Here is a 12,842-nt window from a genome sequence, read left to right on the forward strand (position 1 = left end):
AGGGAAGGGGACCACGGACCTCCACTGTGCTCTTGCCTCAGGCCCGACAGATGATTAGGGCCGGCGGTCTCCACTCCTGCAGAGACTGGGAATACTTCCCCACATCCCCGCTTCCACACCACTGGCAGCTCTGATGCTGGGAGGGATGGGGCCCAGTAAGATGGGGGGGCACGGGATTCACTTAACTTGAGAGGAAGCCTGGCTCTTGGGTGGAAAGTTCCTTCTCTGTGCCAGCTCCCCCGTGGGCTGGGAGGTGTCCAGGCCAAGCCTGCAGACCCATGGACAGGCATCCCTCGCAACTGGCCCCACAATCCCCGCCCTGCCACTGTCTCCTTCCATCTGTATCCCCTCCTGCCCTCCTTCCTTTCCCTACCTGATAGGCCCTGAAGTTTCAGAGCTCGCCCCCAGGCTGAGCCTTCCCTGGAACCCAGTGATCCAGTGACCAGGGGCTGCGGCCCTGGCGCGGCCAGCCAGGTGGGCGGCCCTGGGGGGAAGGAGGCGGCACCAGCCAGTGCTCAGGGGGAGGGGCTGAGCGGCCCCAGAGGGCCCGCTTGCAGCCAACAGTACCTCCCTCCTCTTCCTCCCCTTCTTCCTCTCCCCCGCCCTCATCTCCATCCTCCCTCAGCTCCCTCTCCCTGTCCCCTCCCAGCCACGTGGGCCTGGCATGCACTTCCGACCCCTTGGCTCCTGTAAGAGCACCCCAGGACCAAGCAGTGACACCAGGTGGGAGTGGGAGAGGGATGCAGGCCCATCCTCCTGCCGGTCACAGCCGGGTGCACAGCCTGGAAGACACATGTGCGGAGCGGTGGTGAGGGGACTTTAGAGCCCCTGCAGGGCTTTGAAGGGCTGGGCCTTTCCCAGGATCTGTGCTTTGCTGTTCCCCAGCATCAACACGCTAAGCGTCACCGGCTCTCCCCGCTCCCTGAACTGCAGCCCCCCCCCCGCCCCCGGAGCTCTCTGCACCCTCCAGGCTTCCCACGCTCTCCCCTCCACCTGGCATGTGCTTCCCACTTCCTTCACCTGGCATCTCATCCTTAGAGATGCCACTCAGGTGCCACCTCCTCCAGGAAGCCCTCTCTGACTGCCCTCCCCAACCCGGGGCCTCCTATAGTTTCTAGGGTCTGCCCCATAATAGCATTTATGACACAACATTGTAGGCACTTATTTATCTGTCCCTTCCACCAATAACTGAGGCCAATAATTGCCTTACTTAACGATACCTGGCATACAGTAGGTGTTTAATAAACATTGGGTGGGTGGACGGATTAATGAACTGACAGCAGACCGGTGCATGAAGGGTGGAGGGGGGAAACTCCAGGCCAGCAGCCGGGAGAGGCGGGTGTCCGGACCCCCGTCCAGGGCTGCTGGGAAGAGGAGGAAGAAGCTGTGAGTGATGGGAGCCCCCCTCAGCTTTGGGGAAGCATTTGTCAGAGGTCCTGAAGGGCCGGCTGCCTGCCCAGGCTTGACCCGACCGTGACCACCTTCTCTCCTCGCTCCTAGTATTTCTGCCTGTTGCTGGCGATCTTCCTTGTTGAGCTGGTGGCGGGGGTCCTGGCCCACGTGTACTACCAGAGGGTGAGTGAAGCGTCCTCCTCGTACTTTCCCCGTCGGCTCCCCCAGGAGGGACAGCACGGGGAGGGGTGCATGGGGCTGGGGAGGCAGCGACATGCAGGTGGTCCTGGGCCTCGCCCGCCTGCCTTGGCCAAGGATGCCACGGTCAGGTCCCCTCCCACTGGGTGCTCAGTGACTCAAGGGTAATATTCGGCCGGTAGAGACAGATGACTGCGCTGTCCTTTCACGCCAGCGCCCATACGACTGATGGATGTCCTCAAGATAACGATTGTAAATATTTTTAATATCACCTCAAAATGAAAATCAACAGATACAGCCCTCCATATTCAGGGGTTCCGGGTGCACAGATTCAACCAATCATAGATCAAGCATATTTGGGAAAAAATTCCAGAAAGTTCTAAAAGGAAAAACTTGACTCTGCCGTGCACAACTTTTTTTGGGGGGGGCGGGGGTGGTGGGAGGGGGGCTGTGCCGCGTGGCTTGCGGGATCTTAGTTCCCCGCCCGACCAGGCATTGAACCCTGGCCCACGGCAGTGAAAGCACCGAGCACTATTTACGTAACATTTACACTGTATTTACAACTATTTACGCAGCGTGTTGTCAGTAACCTAGAGGTGACTTAAAGTATACGGAAGGATGCGCATAGGTTATATGCAAACACTGCGCCATCTTATTATATACAAGGGACTTGAGCATCCGCAGAAGATCAGTGCTAGTCCTGGAACCACCCCCCAGGTACCGAGGGACGACTGTATTTAAAGGCACCCAGTGCCTAGCCTCACCCGTGCCCCCACCAGCCTTGAGCTCTGGGGCCCCACCTGTCTCCCAGCTCAGCCCGTCACACTCCACCTAACGCAGGGCCCCAGCCTTCGCGGCACCATCTCTAGGGACCCCGCCTCCCACCCGGGGTCCCAGTTCACTGTGTGGGAGGCCTCGGCCATAGCAACATTCAAGTTCAGGGAGCTCTAGAGTGCTGGGGGCGGGTCCGTGGGTGGTTCTGCTGACGTACCTTTCCTCTCCACCCTCCTCAGCTGAGCGAGGAGCTGAGGCAGCACTTGACCCGGACCCTGGCCCAGAACTACAGGCAGCCCGGCGCTGCGGAGATCACAGCCTCCGTAGACCGTCTACAGCAGGACGTGAGCACCTGCCCTGCGGGCCTGAAGGCCACGCAGACATGGGTTCCCATCCTGACTCTGTCCCTTCCCGTCTGTGTGACCCTGGGCGAGTCACTCAGCTTCTCTGAGCCTCATAGGGCGTGGGAGCATTAACTACGCCCATAGGTAGAAGTCCCTCCCAGCACGAAAGTACTTCCCGAATCCTGGTTCCTTCTTTCCTCCCCTTCTGCCCTCCCCTCTGGGTGCCTGGTGGGCAGGAAGCTGGCGGTACCAGGATCCGGCTGAGGCCCCAGAAGAGTGAACTGTGACAGGCAGAGGAACCTCAGCAGAGCCGCTCTAAGAATTTCCCAGCTGCAGCCATCGGGCAGAACTAGGGGCACAGAAAAGCCGTCTCTCCTTTCCAAGAAGAGGCTCAGCAGGTCCCCGCAGTGAGGCCCACAGTCCTGCCAGAGGCTGGGGGGGCAAGTGGACCTCAGACCGACACGGCAGCCACTGGCCACACGTGGCTCCTTACACCTAAACGTAAACCTCAGGCCCTCGGTCACACTCACCACATCTCACTGCCCGGTGGCCACACGTGTCTAGTGGCCACCCAGGTGGACAGCACAGGTACAGGGCATCTCCACGTTCCAGAAAACTCTGTTGGATGGTGCAGCTTGGAATCTTGGGGGTTTCATGTTGGAGAATTTGAGACAATGCTCCCCGCCTGCCCTGGTGCCCCTGCTCCCTGCCACCCATGCCACCCTCACCATGTGGGCTCTGTGCCATCCTGCGTCTGCAGTCCCACCCTGGGCCTGGGGCCGTGGCCTTTTTGCCGGGACCCCAGGCAAGTAGAGGGGGAAGAGGCTGGGGGACCCTGAGCTCTGATTGTGTCTTAGTTCAGTAGGGGGAGGCACCTGCCCCGTTTCCCCAAGACTGGCCCAGCTCCCAGGAGCTCTCTTGTCCTCCAATGTAGTGGCGAAGGGCAGCCCTGTCCCCAAGGTGCACACACACCCGGCTGGGCAGCCCCGTCCAGCTCCGTCTGCACTTGGCAGGCCTCCCACATAGGAAGTGTGCTGGGTCGCTGCCCTGGGGCCTCTCTCAGGAAGCCCGACACCCCACAGGCCACCGTGGTCCAGGTGAGGCTGGGGGACCCTTACATGGAGAGCGGGGCCGGGGAGGCCAGCTGGGCTTGCCGGGGGGAGAGGACAGGAGGACACAGTCTAAGCAGAGGGAGCCAGCTCTGCAGTGCTGCCCCGCGGGCACCAGAGCACATGGACTCGGGTTCCCACACCTGCCAGGAACACCTCGAACACCCTCACAGGGACCTGAGGGACACTGGGCCCAGCCCGCATCTTGGGCCTAAGGACACTAAACCCTGAGAGGCAGCGTCTGGGCTCCGGGCCGCACCACGGGCCTGTGTTCACGCACGTATGGTGACCACAGGGGCCCCTCGCTAACTGCCTCCTCTGTACTGGGCTCGTGGCCAAGTGCTTTACGTGACCCGCCGCTTTCAGGCCTCACAGCAGCCCTCGTGGAGGTACCTGGCCATCCCCATGTTACCGGGGGCAAAACTGAAGCCAGGGGGGCTAAGCGACCTGTGCAGGTGGTACACGATGACAGTCCCACGGGATTCCCAGCGCACGCCATGCTGTTCCCTGCTGTCCGTGCTGTTCCCTTCTGCCTGGTCCTCGGGCTCCACTGCTGCCCTGCGGGGCCTCCTTGGCCCTTTGCCCACGTGAGCACCTCTGTCCCTCCTACTAAGCGATAGTCAGTGACAAGCCTGGGAAAGCCAGGAGCTTCTTACTCAAGTTCAGGCCCAGGGCCTAGCTTCACTCTTGGCACACAGCAGGTGCCTAATAAATGCTTGTTAACTGGACTAAATGTACCTCCACCCCACACACCAGAGAGCCTCACAACAGCCGTGTTCTGTGGCCCCTACAGGGACTTGAGTCTCAGTCCCCTAACTCGGGGTGCAGGAGATAAACCGTGTCCAGCTGTCCGGCTCCCCTAAGGCCCGGGCTGGTGCTCCCCACGCCCCGGAGCCGTGTGGAAGACCCTGGTCTTGTTCAGCACTCACGCCGGCCCCTCTGCTCGGCACTGAGCTGGCTGTGTGTGGCCTCTGGGACACCTCTGTGTCCTGCAGGTCTAGGGGATCTGAGGCTTCGAGGCCTGGATGGGGGGCATCTGAGCCTCTGGGAAGGCTGCGACCCTGTGCCGGTGGGGGGGTGTCCTACCTCCCTGGATGACCAGGAAAGCACTCCCTGGTGGTTTGGTGCTGCCCTGGGCCTGCATGCAGTGGTACACAGCCCCACTCCCTGGGGGACCTGCTGGCATCCACCTCCCCACATCTTCTCCCAGACGTTCCCTGCCCCAGGGACACCCAGCGCAATCTCCTTAAAGGACGTGGGTGAACAAAAAAGGGGGTGATCGGTGTTCCTGCCACCGGCTCTCCACCTGCCCAAAGAGAAGGGCCCCGCAGAGCCAGCCTCCCGCTCAAAAGAGGGGAAGGGAAGAAATCTCGGAAGCAAAGAGGGATTGGATTAAGATCTGAAGACTGTCCTGCAGCCCCGTAAGCGAGGGGCTGGAGGGCCGGCGGGTCCTCACCTCCAGCCCCGTCTCTCGCTCCAGTTCAGGTGCTGCGGAAGCAACAGCTCGGCCGACTGGCAACACAGCACGTACATCCTGTCTCCAGAGGCCGAGGGCCGCCGGGTGCCCGACAGCTGCTGCAAGACCGTGGTGGCGCGCTGCGGCCGGCGGGCACACCCCTCCAACATCTACAAGGTGGAGGTAAGTGCCCGTCCTGCTGGGGCAGGCAGGCGGCCCGGAAAGGCTCGAGATGGGCCGGGTGGGGATCATACCCACTCACTGGCCACGACACGGCGGTGGGCCTTCCAAGGTCCCCACGAAGCCCAGGGGTGGCAGCCGCTCCTGGGAGATTCGGGGACATCGTGGCACGCCCCTGGGCCACCTGAGAAGCCCACGGGCACTTGAAAGGCTGGACCCGGCCCTTTAAGTGTCTGGCCTCCCTGAGCTGGGTGGGTGTAGCCCCCCAGCCAGCCCTCCCTCCCCATCCTCACACACTTCTGGGCCAAGGGGTGTGTGACCTGCCTTACCACCTTCCAGGGAGGCTGTATCACCAAGCTGGAGCAGTTCCTGGCCGATCACCTGCTGCTCATGGGGGCAGTGGGCATCGGGGTGGCTTGCCTGCAGGTGAGCTGGAGCAGGGATTCGGGTGCGGGGGGGCAGTGTCTGGAACTCTGAAGCCCTCTCTCGCTAGCTGAGGTCGCAGATCCTGGCCCTCTGCCCACCCTTGCCCTGCCTGCCCCCTCCTCCCCCATCCCCTCCTCTTCCCTCTGCAGCCAAGAAAACATGAAGGAAAATACCTGGGCCTTGGGGCCACCTTGAACTTGTCAGAGACCTGGGAGGAGTGGGAGTGTGGGCTCAGGTACGTGCATGCACTCTGTGTGTGCACGCGGGGGAGTGTGCACAGCCTGCTGTGGTCCGAGTGGGTCCATGGGTGTGTCTGCATGCACCTGGGTGTACGTGGTCGGGGCCGGATGCACATATGTGTTTAGGCGGGCTGTGCATATGTGTATATTCTCATGCATGGACACGCGCTCATTCCTCTGTGTGTGCGCGTGTGTGATGCACGTGTGCGTGCCCCTGGAGGTATGTACACCCAGCTCTGTGCTCTGAGGACGAGCGATGCCTTTTGCTCCGTTTCACCACTCCACACCCCTCCCCCGGCCACCACCCAGGAGTCTCGCTGCGGGCGCAGCCTCAGTTCCTCATTTGTAAAAAGGAGCTGATGGGTGACTAGAGGGGCTGGGCATCGTGCACATACGTCACTCAGCTCATCGCTGAGCAGACAGCAGACACTCAGAAAATGGTACCCACCACCGTTTCATCGTTTCCACGTGGGCACAGCGTCTCTCAAAAGAGCCGAGTTGTCTCCTGCCCCCCTCACCCGCACTCAGGTGCGGGCGCAGCGAGCCGGGGGCGGCAGGTGGGGGGCACTCACACGGCCCTTTCGCACCGCCCAGGCAGGCCTTCCGCTCCGTGCGCTGACCCCCGGGGGGCCGCAAGCCGGAGCCGGGGGAGGGATGCTCTGCACTGCGGCTCCTACTCTGCCGAGCTTCCCGGACACCTGTTGCCGACTACAGGTGTTGGGGGCGTGCTCTGCGGACGCTGACCGGACCTGGGCCGCACTCTCCGTCCGTTTCCTCCCGACCTCTGTTCTCAAAAGCGTGAAGCTGAAGATGAAGCAGTGAGGCCAAGGGCAGGGAGCGGGCTGACCGCTGAGCCTGAGGTCAGGGTGGGACACGTCCAGCTGTAGGAGTAACGCGGAGGAGGCCGGGTCACCAGGTCGAGGGCAGGTGCCCGCAGTCCCCCGTTGATCCCCACCAAGGGCGGCTCATCCTCCACAGCGCCCTACGGGACTGTGCTCATGCCCCGGAGAGAGTGTCACCGGGCCACCGCTGGGTCCCCATCCCTGGCCCATTTCCTCCGTCCGTTCCGCTGCGGCGGCCGAGCCTCGGGGCTCCAGCGCCCCCTGCCGGCTGGCTCTGGAGCTACCACCCAGCCTCGAGGAGGGGCTCAAACCAGGCCAGCCCCCCGGGGCTGCCATCCTCCACCAGGCACCTAGCACCTTCCCCACACTCGCCCAGCCTGGCGCTTCGGAGACCCCCCCAGGCCCTGGAGATACAAGGCCAAGATGCCATGCCCCCCTGTCCTCAGGAACAGGGGGAAGTCTTGCCTGGAGTCAGAGGGCCCCCGTGGTAGACGGGGCCCCCCCTTCTGCGTGATCTGGGGGAGCCACCCTCCCTCCTGAGCCTCAGTTTCTTTGCCTGTGAAGTGGAGGCGTCTGACGTCTGCAAGCCCTTTTTAAGCAGCAGCGATCTCTCATCCTGGAAGTCTTGCACAGGAGCCGTTATTCAGCATGAAGCCAGAGCTGATCCGATGGAGGAGTCGGGAGATGAGCCTGGCGTGAGCGCCCTCAGGAAGCATTTGGCCCCCCACGATTTTCCGACTTTCTGGGAAGGCTCCCGCCTCAGTGAGACGGAGGTGCTGCCGCTTCTTGGGACGTTAGGTAGATATCTCACGTATACTCTGAAGACCCAGCAGGAAGCAACGGCAAACGACGAAGGTAGCAAACCTGATTCCAGCCAGACGTCGCGTGTGCCTCCAGGGCGCGTGGACCAGGCAGGCACTGGTCTGCCTGCAGAGATGCTGGCAGGCTGGATGGCCAGGATGCGAGAGAGGGACGGGCCTCCTGGAGCCTCTGAGGGCTGCACGTTGAGGTCACCTGGCAAGCTTTAAAACGCCCCGGGCCTGGGCTGTACCCCCAGAACAATTAAATAACGCCATCTGGGGCTGGCAGCCGGGCAGCTGTGTGCTTGCAAAGCTCCCTGGTGGGTCCAGCGTGCAGCCAGGAGGAGAAACGTGAGAAGGAGCCCTGGGGGCCTGGAAGTCAGCAGTGGGAGGTATCAGGAGCTGGGGGACAGGACTGCACCCTCTGGGTCCTTAACCCCCCAGACAGTCCTGAGGGCGGGGCAGGGGCCGGAGGACAGACAGAAACAGGAAGGGGAATTTACAGGGAGCCCGACTGGAGAACTTTCAAAGAACTGGAGCCAGCCAGCAGCGTCCCTGAAGAGTGCAAAGCGCTCCTGGCTGTAGGTTGGGACAGCGGTTGGGGGCTGGTGGGGACACTGAAGGACAGAGGTCCCGCACCTGCCAGGCTGTGCACCTGTCGCTTTCAGCAAGAGCTGGCAGGACCCCTCCACCCTCCCGTCTTGTGTGACTCCATACACTGGATTTCCAGACCCGCAAGGTGCCCCAAATCGTACGCTTGTAGTCCGGGAAAAACTCGAAGATTCTCTAGGCGGGTGTGTCAGCCCTGGACACGCAGTAGAATCAGGTTTAAAAACTACCACTGCTCAGGCCCCATCCCCACACATCCTGACTGTTGGTCTGGGGTGAGACCTGCGCACTGGTGTTTTTTAAATCCCTCCAGGTGATTCATGTGTGTGCTCGGGGCTGAGAACACGGCCCCACCTATTCACGCACATCTGGGGCACCAGGCCAGGACCCAGCTGCACCCTCACGTCCCCTTCTGTGGGTGCGCTTTGGAGGCTGTCCACGCTGAGGTCACTTTGGAAGCTAATTGTCAGCGTATTCTGGCCAGGAAGCTTCTATCTGAAAAGGACATAGTGGCTCAGCCCCTTTTCCGACCATCCTCTTCACACACAGAATCCGGGAGCCTCCCTCTCAGGGGCAGGGTGGGCGGAGGAGGGGGAGGGCGAGCACTCTTTGTCAGCTTTGTAACGGGAACTGCTGTGTGCCAGGCGCCCTGCCCAGTGCCAGGCCACACCAGCCAGCAGCACGTGGTCCCCTCTCCTAGGGGCTCTCACTCAAGGGGAGGAGACACACAGAACACAGGAGCCACGCACAGTCACAGTGTGAGCCCTGGGGTTTGGGGAGCACATAGGAGGCCTGAACCATCATGGGCAGTCAGGGAAGGCTTCCTGGAGGAAGTGATATATAATTGAGCCTTGAAGGAGTTTGACAGAAGCAGAAGGGGGAAGCACGCCAGGGTGAGGGGACTACATGTGCAAAGCCCTGGCTGGCTGGGGGGTGGGGGAGGTTTGTCCTGAGGGCCCTGGGGAGCCTCTCACAGGCTCAGGGTGCAGAAGGGGCTGGGTGCCATGGTGTTGGTCTTGTCATACTGAGTTTCAAAGAATCTCACTGGGAAGGCTCTGGACCTGTGAACGGTCTGGATGTTTTCCTATTGATAGAGGGGAACTTGGGGCTCAGAGGTTACGACTGAACCCAAGGTCACAGAGCCCCAAATAGAAGCTAACCCACTCCCACCCTGACATTCCCACAATGTAGGATGGAAACCTGAGCCCAGAAACCTACAGGACAGCGAGATTGGGGTCTGTAGGTCATTTAAAGGGGAACTGAAAGATCTTATTGGAAAGGCTTCTTGGACCTCCCTGGCCCATCCTTGATGCTTGTAATGACAGCCGGCTGCCGTCCCAAAAACCTCACAAGAGGCTAAAAGCATGCCGGCCTCCGTGTTAAAAATCCTGCACGCGGCAAACACCGCCTCCAGGCAGGCTGCCAGGACAGGGCACCTCTCACCCGTGCCCCACACAGGCTGAGCCCAGCAGCCTGTCCAGCCCACCCTCTGCCATCTCCTGCTCCTGCAGCCCCCTTGGCCTGTGTGTTCCCTGCTCACAGCCGTCTGTGCTGAGTCCCCCATGTCCTCTGTCAGGAACGGGACGCTGGGGGTCCCTCAGGGACTGGATAGTTTGGGCCCGTTCCCCATCTGCACGCATCAGGGTGGTGTGTGTGCGCGTCCGTGCGTGCGTGCGTGTGTGAACGTGTGTGCACATCCTCGGCCCCTCTGCATGCATCAAAGTGGTGTGTGTGCACATGTTTGTGTTTGTATACACGTGTGTGTACATGTGCCCACGTGTCGAGCACATGGTCTGCCCCTCTGCATGCATCAGGCTGGGGTGTGTGTGTGTGTGTGTGTGTGTGTGTGTGTGTGTGTGTGTTTGGACTGGCGCTGACGTCCACCTCGCCGTGCCTTCCCCGGGGGCACCCTGGGGACACATGTCATGTACGGAGTGCGCGTGCTGGACGCTCAGCCCTCCGGGCCCTCCCCGGCGTGAGAGGTGTGCCGTAGGGGATGCAGCCACGAGTCTGTGCTGGTCCAGCTGCCCCCATCTGGCCTCCCCCTGACAAGATGATCCCCCAGGACAAGTCATCAAACCATGAGGTGGGACAGGGCAGAGGGCCTGCACGCCACCTGGCTGGAATGACTGTGACCGCCACCCGCTTAAAGCCAGCAGGAGATGAGATAACCTCTTAAGCCCCCTTTGAGCCCATGGCTCTGAATCCCAGAGGTGGATTAGTGCTGCTCTTAGCACCAAGTCTGAAAGCTGAAAGCTGTGTTCCCAGGGGGTGAAACTCCCGCGTGGGGACAGAGGGGAGGGAGGAAGGGGGCACAGAAGGGCTCGACCTCTGCTCCCTCCTTGAGTCTCTCAAAGAGAAACTAGGGTCTGCCAGCCCCACGTCGTCCTCATCAGCCTGTCCTCCTCCGTGTGCATCCGGAGGTACCCTGGAAAGATGAGGTCAGCAGCAGCCGCTGGGAAAGATGGGGTACTGTTTCCTATATTTGGGAAACCCACCTGGACCCCTGTCCACGGCACAGTCACGGGCTGCCCTCCCAGTGTCCCCTCCTGCGGACCAGGAGCCGGAAGCCAGCGGCGCCATCTTCATCAGGGCCACCGTCCCAGCCCTGGGCCTCCTTGGTCTGACTCGGCCTCACCGCCGCGTTCTCAGTGCATCCTCGCGCGTGAGGGAGGAGAGGAAGAGGAAGAAGCAAACAAAGAACAGGTTGGGGAACAAAGGTCCTCATCCTCTGCGTTTAGAGATGGGCAAGTGAGACGTGGGAGGCGACTGCCCAGCACTGCCCGGCCCCGGGCAGCTCGGAGATGGGACAGAGGGGCTGGCAGGCAGGCTCCCCGGGCCTGGGGCTGGTGCCGTGTCCCGAGCTGATTTACAAGATGAGCTGGTGACGGTCCTGGGCGCTCCACTGAGGGCTTCAGTTTCCCCTCCTGCACGTCAGCCAGAGAATCGACTCCGGGGCCTTGTTTTTCTCTGGTATCTGAGAGCAGCAAGACGTAGACAGACTTCCCTCAGGAAAGACGGCTTCAGCCAGCAACGAGGGAGTGGCGGTGTCACCGTTCGGAATCTAATAAAACCAGGCCATCTCCAGAGAAGATCTGGGACCACAGAGCCGCCGTGTGGACGGGAAGCTGGTTCGACGTGCAGGCCCTCACCCAGGCCACAGAATTGCAGTCTGCAGCTGACAAGGTCCCCGGGGATCCGTGACCATTCAAGTGTGAGAAATACCGCTCTTGGGTGTGGTTCCCAAAGTGGTCCCCACCTCCACCCCCAGCATCACGTGGGAGCCTGTTAGAAATGCAGAGTCCCAGGCCCCTGACCAGGTCCCCAGGGGGCACTTGGGGTGGGAAGCCCAGCTCCAGGGCGCCCTTGGCCGGCACACTGGCGGGCACTGATTGCTCTGTCCCTCTGCTCTTTCCACCCGGCAGATCTGCGGAATGATTCTCACCTGCTGTTTGCACCGGAGGGTCCAGCTGCATTTATACTAACGGCCAACCTTGTCCCCGTCCCACTGCCCCTCGCAAGTTCAGGGGCCCAAATCCCATTGGCCAGGCCTGCGACGTCAGCATCAGCTGGCCTAGAAGCTCCCGGAAACAACCCCCACTCTGTGCCCAGCCCCTTGGGACCCACAGGTGCCTGAGACCATGGCTCCTGCAGCCCCCAACCCAGGCCGGGGACCCTCAGCCCCCTCCCTGCACTTCTGTGGGCTCACCACCGGAACCCCCAGGCCGGGGACGGAGGCTGCTGGGAGACCACAGCCAGAGCCTCTCCAGGCCTGGGCTCCTGAGAGCCGCAGGGGGCTGGGCTCAGGCTGTGCCCCACCCTGCTCCTGAACCCTGAACCAGGCTAGAAAGCTTGGCCCCTCTGCGATGCTTACGTTGGGCCCCGTGACCCTCCCACCTGTGCACAGCATCCTTCCTCGTGCCTCTGCTGGGTGCGCTTTTCTCCCCCCGGCCCGGGAAATGCATCGGGTGGGCAGGTAGGGTTGGCTCTGCCCCCAGAAGACCCAGCCTTCTGCCTACCACCACACCTTCTCACCTGGAAAGGAGTGTCAGGTGGCCCGGTTCCTTCCTGCAGGGCTGGGGTTGGGCGGCGCAGGCGGGGTGGAGCCGCCAGGGCCGGGAGCAGGGTCCTGCCTTGGGCCCCTCCCCGGGAGAGGTCCCCCTGGGGGGACCTTGGCCCCAAGTCCCGTCTCTAGCCATATGCCCCTCGGGGGTCTCCTGTCCATGGCTTGAATCTCAGGAAGCCCAGGTTTTTAAAACCATCTTCAGCTCTTAATGGTGGGAGTAAAATCCTTCCTGATTAAACCAAATCACAGACCCTGCAAAGTTGGAGCCGCTGAGAAGGTGCAACTCTGAGCAGAGGGGATTCTCTGCCCGGAACTTACTTCTCCTGGGCCCACACTCCCAGACCACCGGGCCGTCACCACATGGCCTGCAGGAGCCCCACTGCTTCCCAGAGAGAATATAGCCCCTT

The 12,842-nt window shown here is 61.7% G+C and overlaps 1 protein-coding gene across 1 annotated transcript in view; it reads left to right on the forward strand.

Annotated features, from left to right (window-relative positions):
- The window catches only part of TSPAN11 (tetraspanin 11), a 35,582-nt gene extending 23,728 nt beyond the window's left edge, over positions 1-11,854 (forward strand). The window contains exons 3-7 of the mRNA XM_065887601.1: positions 1,501-1,575; positions 2,604-2,708; positions 5,298-5,456; positions 5,793-5,879; positions 11,795-11,854. Of these exons, the coding sequence (XP_065743673.1) occupies positions 1,501-1,575; positions 2,604-2,708; positions 5,298-5,456; positions 5,793-5,879; positions 11,795-11,854 (486 nt within the window). The remainder of the gene's footprint in view (positions 1-1,500; positions 1,576-2,603; positions 2,709-5,297; positions 5,457-5,792; positions 5,880-11,794) is intronic.
- The last annotated feature ends 988 nt before the right edge of the window (positions 11,855-12,842 follow it).

The sequence above is a fragment of the Phocoena phocoena genome, chromosome 11 (assembly GCF_963924675.1).
Source record: "Phocoena phocoena chromosome 11, mPhoPho1.1, whole genome shotgun sequence".
Lineage (NCBI taxonomy): Eukaryota > Metazoa > Chordata > Mammalia > Artiodactyla > Phocoenidae > Phocoena > Phocoena phocoena.